General features: G+C 54.0%; 1 gene segment (V, D, J or C); it reads left to right on the top strand.

The window, feature by feature from the left end:
• Window positions 1-4,338: 4,338 nt before the first annotated feature.
• LOC104622234 lies at window positions 4,339-5,545 on the top strand (the record flags this gene model as incomplete). The annotated part of the segment is given in 2 exon segments: window positions 4,339-4,387; window positions 5,250-5,545. Coding segments are annotated over 2 exon segments (345 nt in total), but the record flags the coding sequence as incomplete, so codon positions are not given.
• Window positions 5,546-9,895: the final 4,350 nt, after the last annotated feature.

Below are 9,895 nucleotides of genomic sequence, written 5' to 3'. Positions count from 1 at the left end.
GAAAGAGAAAGAGGCAACGAGAGTGAGGCACCTGGAGAAAGTGTCTCTGTGCGGTACTGGAAGATGGCTGAGAAGCCCCATTCCCACCTGGGTGGTCAAGAAAGCTATGGTTTGGACCCTACCTGGAGGTGGAATTCAGATCTGCCCTTATGTCTCGCACTAAGACCTGTGAGGGTGGATTCAGGGTCTGGTAGAAGATGCACGACACCTGGGAGAGCAAACAGTAAATAGGTTGTGATACAGGGGCGCAAACTAATTCATTCCAGAATGACATTTCAAGTGACCCAAGTGCTTTCTTACACCCACCTTGCATCTGAAACTGATTGTTCATTTGGCCAGCCTTTCCCTTTTCCTTCATCTTTGTAACTTCTCTGGTGTCCTGAAAAGCGAATTCCATGGCTTAGCGCTGCCGCAGGGGTTGCAAGGAGACACTTTGAAGACTGAGCTCAACGTGGGGTTTCCCCCCAGACCCTTGACTCAAGAGACCCAATTTCCTCTGGGGTCAGCACCTTGAGGAACTCACACACCTGAGGAACTTCAGCAGAGGCCACTGTCAGGGTGTGTGGAAGGTGAGAGCAGCTGGTTCACTAAGGCTGTCAGACCAAGTCCCCTTTCCTTTCAAAGGGAAGAAGTAGTAAAAGGGAAAGTGATAAAGAAAGTACAAAACGGCACCAATATCTATGGAAGTGATGAGGGGACAAGGAGGGGGACCAGAGATGTCCCGCCTCTGACTGATGGGCCATTCGGAAACTACAGGTGAGGCTTTGAAGTGGCTCAGCCTGAGCTGTGTAAGTGACAAGAAGTGACAGGAGGAACATGAGGATTATGGATGTCTGAGGGCGTCCTGCAGGACTGGGCAACACTTATGAAGGACTGCTTGGGGGAAAGCTCAATGTGGGGGCAAAGAGGGGACTGGGGAGGAGCAAGGGGAGGCAATAGAGAGGAGGAAGCATAAAAGGAGCTACCTGCACCTGAGCAGGGGCTGGTCAGTGCACTTGTGGGGATGAGCCCTGTGCCTGATTACCACAGTCCCTCTTGCTTTCTTATTCAATCCTTTCTTAACTACCCTTCCATGTATCTTCACAGCTTTTCCTTTGTCTGGGTGCTGGAAGGTCTGGGTGCCAGTAACTAGAGAGACTGGGAAAAGTGCGGGGACAAAAGGATGCGCCATAGGGATTGTAGACCTGGGTGCCAGCGACGGGAGGGGCCGGGAGGGGTGCAGCAAGATCTAATTTGCAGCAACTGGAGAAGAGGCCTCTGGTGACAGGACCTGTCAGTCTCTCTGCCAGCAGCTGGAGGGACTGGGCTATAAGCAAGGTCTGGTGCCCGCAACTGGAGGAGGAAGAACGTGTCACAGGGCTCATATGTCTTGCTGTTTAGCAACTGGAGGGACCACGCTGCAAGTGGCTGTGTGAGAGGTCGAAGGACCAGGGACTGGGGGACCTCAGCGTGTTCCTCTTTTTAATTTGTGAGTTGAACCCGATGTGCGTGGGTGCGTATCTGGTGTTTGGTAGCGTAGTTCCAGTAGGCCTAGCCAGTGAGTGGGGGGAAAAGCTGTATCTAAAGCCTGAGCCAGAGGCGGGTGAGGGAGCCCAAGGCCATCCCATGGGTACTAGACAGGCTGGTATTATCAGGCTGTGGTAACGTCTGAGGGAGCCGGGGGGGGGGAGGGGGGCGTGATTGTGAGGTAAGTGGGTGCTTTCATGCAGCTGTTTGCTAGTGAGCATCAGGCTGGCCGAGCCAGAGGGAAGGAGGAGACCCGGGGGCTGCGTAAGAGTGCCCAGGCCCAGGCCCTCGTAACCACAAGATGGGCCAAGACCTCACGCTGACATCCGTGGGTTTGCCTGTGACTCCGGGAGGGGTGGGGGGGTGTGTGGTGTGTGTGTTTTCACTAGGGTCCTGTATGTCACAGACGTACTGGAGACAGTAAAACAAAGGACACTTACATGGTAAAGAGCCTGGGGCATGTCTGGTACTGTGATAGGCTGAGGGAGCTGGGACTTCGGCACAGGGAAGTCTCAGGGGAGATCTCATCAGTGTGTACCAATACCTCAAGGGAGGGTGCGCAGAAGGCAGAGTCAGGCTCTTCTCCATGATGCCCAGTGACAGGACGAGAGACATTTGGCACAAACTGAAACAAAGGAGGCTCCGTCTGAACACCAGGAAAACCTTTTTCACGCTGAGGGTGAGGGAGCACTGGCACAGGATGCCCAGAGGGCTTGCGGAGTCTTCATCCGCGGAGGCATTCAAAAGCTGTCTGGACATGGTCCCATCAACCAGCTCCAGGTGACCCTCGGGGGTGGACCAGATGACCCCCCGAGATCCTTGCCAAATTTCATAATCCTGTGATTCCCTAAGACAAGGCGTGAGGAGAGCCTGAGAGAACTGGCTTTCTTCAGCCTTCGAAAGACAAGCTTGAGAGCTTTTCAATGCTTCTAACACTTGACTGGGGGATGCAGGGCCAGACGGAGCCAAGCTCTTCTTGAGTGCAGCAACCGAGCGAAAGGCAATGGACACAATCTGGAACGGGGAAAATTCCTATTAGAAATTTGGAATTGTGGGGTTTTTAACCATGGGGGTGGTGCACGGATGTAGATGGATCCCAGTAGGAATGGCACTCCTGCTCCATAGGGTGTTGCTTAAAATGTCATGAACTGGGGATAACACAAGAAGGAAGAAGGGGATAGCAGAAGGAAGAACACAAGGAAGAAGGGGACGTGCTTGTGGCATCATTGGGAAGTGTGCCAAGAGATTATACACGGCACAGCCCAGCATAGCATGCATCTGTGCCTGCTCAGGTCAGCTGTCATTGCAGGTCCCTAACTTCTCCATGAACAATTGTCTTGTGCTTACCGTGGGCCACTGCCTGTGGGCAAGTGGATTCCCAGGTTCATGAGGTACGTTTGTTTGGAGAGCAGGAAAAAGCTGACACTAGTTGGAAGGTTTGAAAGGGTCAGTCAGGGCCTGCAGGGCTTTAAGTGTCATTCTTCAGGTGTCTGAGACCTACATGCTAGGGCAGTGCCAGCAGAGGCCTTGGGGCAGACACTGATGCAACCAGATGCAGCCCAGCCACACAATGTGTAAGGGGAGGGGAGAGAAGAGACACAAGCATGAAGGCCGGAGAGACTGCCAGGGATGTGGCCTGGGATGATGGCTCTATTTCCCCTCCCGTTTGACATGTCCAAGTCCTAATGTTGGTGTAGATGTCTTACGTGTGCTGCAAAGGAAGTTCCATCTCTGTAGCCCCTTGGAGGGTGAGCTTCAGCCTGCTCTTCCAGCTGGGAAAGGCTTTGTCAGCCACGGGACCCTCCATAGCTCTAGGAACCTCCTTTTACACCATGGGGAGGTGCAGCACTTCCATGAGAATATTATCCTTGTTATTACCTTTATCATTACCTGGATCATTACTTGCCTCATTGGGGAGGTTTCTTGGAGCAAAGCCCCTGCTAGACTTAACCAAACTTAACAGGTGTTTTTCTCTCTCCCGTGACTGGTCTCCAAGGGTCTTGGAGGGGGGTCTCCAAGCCATGGCCATCCCCCAGCCCTTCGCATGCCCTTTCAGCTCTGGGGTGTAGGGCTGCCCCACCTTCACCCCTCGCAGTGCAGCACTCTGGTGTGTGCCCCGTGTGCTGCTCCCTGGGTGTGTGCGTGGGTGACCTAGTGATCCCTCACCCTCTTCCCTGCTGACCCCTCACCCCTTCCCATATGGAATGGTTTGTCCCTGTCACCTCTGGGTTTGTGGCATCCAGGAGCCCCACCGGAGCCACGTTCCTCTCTCGCTCTGTGGGTTATCCCACCAGAATGAGACACAGCGAGGGCTCACTTCCTGCCTCTAGGCACTTGGAGGAGGGGCATTGTTCCCAGGCAGATGAAAAATGACAGGGGAGAAGTGAGAAGAAATAGCAACATCCCCAGAGAGCTGAGGACCCCAGAGGAAGATGGGAAACCCCTCTCGGTGGGCAAGAAACCCCTGACCTGCCCAATGGCCCATCAGTGGGCGTGCAGAACAGTAGGTGATTCTAGCTGGGGGGGTGAGGGCTGCACTGCGAGCTGGCCAAGAACAGCCCCTTCCCACGACTGGGCGCCCCAGAGCCCCCAGGGCCCCTCACTGTGGAACTGTTCAGAGTGCCTTTGGCTGAGGGAACCACAGGTGTTGCCGCCAGACGAGGGAGAAACCCAGAAGGAGCATTTCAGGCACAGGAAGAACAGAGCATTTCTCTTCCCCACTTCGTCCTCTGCTCCCCCAACAAAGTTGTTTCCGGAAGCTCTGTTATCTCAGGGCTGGGAGGTGGTTTTCTGACCCTCTCTCACTCGGCAAACAGGCAGGTTGGTCTTGCCATGCGCCTCGGATCTCTCATCCTTGCTGCCTTCCTGGGGCAACTCCTGGGTAAGTCCTGGCTTTCCGTCAGTGCATACTTCTTCTCCCAAGGAAACCCTTGCCAGCCTTATCAGGCTCATGCAGAGAACTACTCTTGAATAACAGGAAAACGCTGGGAAACATCGCCTCACGTCGGTGGTTTTGCACGCCTTCTCTCAAGACTCTCTTAGTGTACCAAAGGAGAGAGAGGACATACCTTAGGCACATTCTCCATCTTTCCTCTCCCCTTTGATCCGTCTCTGCCTCTTCTGAACCACCTGCTGTCACCATAGGAGATCTCAGCTGTCTCCCTACTCTCACATTTCTCCCTTCCCAAGGCAAATTAGCAGATCCCGTCAATGCTGCTACAGCGACCTGAAAGCTCCGGTCCCACTGACATTGCCAGGGTCCTCAAGTCTGCCTCCTGGCAGGCACATACCTGCCACGGTCTCCAGTTTGCTCCTGGTTTTCAACACAGCCAGGGCTCCCTCTTTAGCTCAGCTGTGTGTTTACTCAGGGAGCTGGGAGCCCTCTGAGATGACAGGGGTGGGGAAGCAGCATGAATCTTGTTGCTGTAGCTCCATGGGCCCCTCAACATACTGGAGGGGTGCTGGTCCCAGCACACAAAGGTCGGGCATGACAGGCTGTTCCCTGGTCCTCTGGGCAGTAGGAGCAGGAGCAGGGACACAACACAGCTCTCCTCGGGGTCCACGCTGGGCTGCGAACTCCGAGATCTTGCCCAAAACTGCTCTCCACCTTGCTATCCGCAGGCCTCGGGAACTTCCTGCAGGGCAAGGGACAGGGAGCCTTCTCCACTGAGGCCTTGTACCCATTCCTCGATTGCTTCCCAAAGCCCTTCCCTGCCAAGCTGCTGACCTTCACTTTCTTCCAGGCATCATGGGGCAGACCACTGTCACCCAGCAAGAAGGACAAGTCACGGTGAAGCAGAGAGGCACCTTCCAAGCAACCTGCACATACAAAACCTCTTACTTTTATGGCTTGCTCTGGTACCAGCAGAGGAAAGGCCAAGTCCCACAGCTGGTCTTATATCAGGCAGCAGCTGGCCCCAAGCACAGCGGCCGTCTCCCCACGTCGCTGAACACCACAGGGCAATACAGCCTCCTGCGGCTGGAGGAAGCCGAGGTCTCTGGCAGTGCCTTGTACCTCTGTGCTGTGCAAGACACCCTGGTGCAGGGAGCTTCCTTGGCTGTGCAAAAACCCAGGGCAGGGAGGGGATGTGTCTGTGCAAGGCTGAGCTTGGGAGAGGGGCCTCAGCTCCCCGCTGGCAGTGCTGCTTCCCCTGTACACCAGGGCTCTGCAGGGCAAGATCCTCTTTCTGAAAGGGACTAGCGTCAGTGGCTCTGGAGGTGGATGGCCCTGATAATAGGGCAGAGCCTGCTGGGAATCAGTGTGCCCGGAGCTTGCTCTCCACCCCTCGGACTCGGTGTTGGGAAATCCTGCAAGCCCGGGCTGATTAGGTACATTAAACACCAGCCATCCCCACCCAGAGGCCAAGAGAGCATGTTTTGGCAGAGATTTGTGGGGTTGCTTTTTTTTGCTTCGGACAGCCCAAGTGCCAAGTCTGTGCCTGAGGGGCAGAGCAAACCACACAGAACAGCCCCAATTGCCAAAGACCCAAGAGCTCTCCGTGTCTGTAACCAACAGGCAAAGGGACCAACATACAAACGAAGCCTTACAAACCCCTGGGCTCCTTGCAGTCTGCTCAGGCGAGCTGGGCGGATCTATGATCTTCCGCAGCTCCTACACAGGGAGCAGTGTCGTAGTGATGAGCTCCCATGGCAGCAGAGGACTGTGTGTCTGGGACAAGCCAGACTTGCAGCAGGCTATGGTAGGGGAATAGGTACATTATCGCAGGGTTGTAGAGGCACATCCATCCTCCCTGACAGCAGCTGGGTTTCTCTTGTCTCAAGATAGAGGCACCTTAAATCTGGTTCCATTACGTTGTTTCCCTCTTGAACTTCAGCCGTGGCAGTTGACTTGAAGAGATGCTGTACCTTTTCTTCCGCTATCTATTGGTATGAGAATAAACAAAAACAAAGGCAGACTCAGGCAGCTACCAGCATGGGGCATCCATGGACCCTCATTCCCTTGTTCTCCCTGGGGAGACAGCCCCAGCCTTAGCCTCATATCAGCAGGCGTCTCACCTACCCCACCGGCAGACACAAAGAATGCATGACAACCTGTCTTTGTGACCTCCTGCAGGGAGACCTGCGGGTCTGGAACCCACCCCCGCCAGCTCCTATGCAAGAAGTAATGCCACAGCAGAGGATTGCATGTCTGCCACCAGTCCAGCTTTCCGCAGCCTGCAAATGCTGAGGTCTGCACGCAGAAATGAGGTTGAACTGATGAAGTTGCTTCTGGGTTTATTTGCAGGTAGATGCATTCCCTTCAAAAGCCCAGACAAACCCCTAAATAGCACCTGAGAGGAACAGGAGATTTTGTATCAGCGTATCAGCGTTCAGTTCACGTGTCTGTGTTGAACTAGTTACCTCCCCTCTCAGCACCTTTTCCTCCCTCCCGTCTCGGGCTTTGCTTGTGAGGAGTTTGAAGATGCGTGGGCTCAGACAGTGGGTCGAGTCTGTGCTGTCAAACCAACCCTTGAGCAAGGCCTTGGGCAGAAGCATTTCAGCAGGCCCAGCACATTCCTGCAGCAGTTCAGTAGGTCCCCTTCCGCAGGGGGAAGATGCTTGCCAACCCCTCTGTGAGTAAAAGCACTGATTTGGAAAGCTTCTGGCCACTCTTGGGACACTCAGGCAGCAGCCCCTGCCTCTCCTGCGGCCATGCCTTTCTCCTGCTTCCCTCTCCCCTCTGCACAGCAAATTGTGCTAGCCTTCAAGGTCATCGTCTGCCGAGCTGCCTCCCAGCAGAGCTCTGTGTGGACCAGGAGAAACATCTGTCAAGGGGAGACTGCGAGGCTCCCACTGGCCTGCTGCAGTGCCCAGGCTGCTCACTCCAGGACACCACTGACCAGGCTCCCCAGCCACAGGACATGCTCAGGAGAGCACTTCTCGGGAGAGACAAAGCAAGGCAGGCCACTGGCTCTGGAGCAGCCTTCCTCTGTTCCCAGGAACAGCGCCTTAGAAGGGCCCACAGCACTGCATCCCACACTCCCCTTCCTCAGTGAACTGGGAAGAATCCCCTTTTGCCTCCACTCTCATCACCCTAGACTAACACCTTGCTCACAGAGCGCTTGGCAGAGTGTCCACAGAGGGAAGGACAACACAGAGAAAGAGGCTGGGATGCAGCAGAACTTTCATGCGGGTCGTGGTTTAACCCCAGCCCGCAACTAAGCACCACACAGCTGCTCGCTCACTCCCCCTCCAGTGCGAAACTAAGCACCACACAGCCGCTCGCTCACTCCCCCTCAGTTGGATGGGGGAGAGTATCAGAAGAGTAAAAGCGAGAAAACGTATGGGTTGAGATAAAGACAGTTTAATAGGCAAAGCAAAAGCCCCCTGCACAAGCAAAGCAGAACAAGTAATCCATTCACTGCTTCCCATGGGCAGGCAGGTGTTCAGCCATCTCCAGGGAAGCAGGGCTCCATCACGCCTAACGGTTACTTGGGAAGACAAACAGCATATGTCCAAATGTCCACCCTTCCTTCTTCTTCCTCCAGCTTTATATGCTGCACATGACATCATAGGGTATTGAATATCCCTTTGGTCAGATGGGGTCAGCTGCCCAACTGTGTCCCTTCTCAACTTCTTGTGCTGCTTCTCAACTACTTGCTGGTGGGGTAGTGTGAGAAGCAGAAAAGGCCTTGACTCTGTGTAAGTACAGCTCAGCAGTAACTAAAACATCCCTGTACTAGAATTATAGAATAGTTTGGATTGGAAGGGACCTTTAAAGGCCATCTAGTCCAACTGCCCTGCAGTGGGCAGGGACATCTTCAACTAGATCAGGTTGCTCAGAGCCCTGTTCATCCCAACCTGGAGTATTTCCAGGGATGTGTCCCTCTGATCTACCACCTCTCTGGGCAACCTGTGTTTCACCACCCTCACTGTGAAAAATTTCTTCCTTAGATCTAGTCTAAATCTACCTTCTTTCACCTTAACACCATTACCCCTCGTCCTATCACAACAGGCCCTGCTAAAATGTCTGTCCCCATCTTTCTTATAAACCTCCTTTAAGTCCTGGAAGGCTGCAACAAGGTCTCCCCAGAGCCTTCAACTCTCCAGGCTGAACAACCCCAACTCTCTCAGCCTGTCCTCACAGCAGAGCTGTTCCATCCCTCTGATTATTTTCGTGGCCCTCCTCTGGACCCGCTCCAACAGGTCTGTGTCCTCCCTGTGCTGAGGGCTCCAGAGCTGGATGCAGCACTGCAGGTGGGTCTCACCAGGGCAGAGTAGAGGGGCAGAATCCCCTCCCTTGGCCTGCTGGCCACGCTGCTTTGGATGCAGCCCAAGATACGGTTGGATCTGTTCCAGGATCTTCGCAGGCACGGAGGTGAGGCTGACAGGTCGGTAGTTCCCAGGTCCTCCTTTCTGCCCTGTTTCAAAATCAGTGCAATGTTTCCCGTTTTTCTGAAGTTCCTCCAGAGACTTCACCTGACTGCCATGTCTTTTCCAATATCATGGAGCGTGTCTTGGCACCTATATCAGCTAATTCCCTCAGGACTCTGGGATGCGTCTCATCAGGTCCCATAGACTTGTGTATCAACACTGTTTCCAGCACAAATCCAAAACATTGCCCTAGCTACCATGAAGAAAAATAACGCTATCCCAGCCAAAACAAGCACAATGCCACAAATGACAAAAACGAAGTCACTCCGAGTGCAGTGCCATCGTGAAGAGAGCACCAGGTGCAGTGAGGTTTGGTGCCCTTTGGCTGTAGCAGAGTTCCTGCAGGGCGTCCCTCAGCTTTCACTGAGGAGTGAGGGGGGCAGCAAGTCTCCCCCAAACTGGCCTGGTAGACCAAAGGGGCTCCGAAGCCAACTAGGAGAGGAGAGGGAAAGGAGAGACTAGAGGGAGAGAAAGGCAGAGCCGTGCTTTCAGGCTGATCCCTTCCAGCCTTACTTTGCAAGGAGAGCTGGGCATGCTCAAACTCTCCGAAGGAAAATGGCCAGGAGCTCCATCCTCCCTTCACTCACATGTCAGCACACATAAAAACACATGTGTATGCACATGTAGTTACGCAGGAACCCCTGTGTAATTGCATCCTCATTACAGGAAAGACAGAAGGTGTATTGGGGTCCAAGCTGCAGGGTTTTTTTTGGAAACTCAGCCTGTTCACATGCAAAGTCGGTGCATGAGTGGCAAAGCCAAAGCTAGAGACCATGCTTATTGCTGCAGCTCCAGGCGTTCCCCATGTAACAAGTCAAAAGAATCCCTAAGTTTCAAAAGAACCAGCCCATCCCTGGTGATTGCTGTAGGGCGGTTGTAGGAGCTTGTCCCAAGCTCTTCCATCATTTCCCCCCACGGGAACTCTTCCGGTACTCAGAAGCCATCCTGCAAAGTCTGAAGTTTGCGCTCAACACGGATGTGAGGCAACGATGTAGAGGTGACTGAAACCTTCAGG

This window comes from Phaethon lepturus, unplaced genomic scaffold, assembly GCF_000687285.1.
Source record: "Phaethon lepturus isolate BGI_N335 unplaced genomic scaffold, ASM68728v1 scaffold7186, whole genome shotgun sequence".
NCBI classification, from domain to species: Eukaryota; Metazoa; Chordata; class Aves; order Phaethontiformes; family Phaethontidae; genus Phaethon; species Phaethon lepturus.
This window is presented reverse-complemented; position numbering and strand designations above follow the sequence as displayed.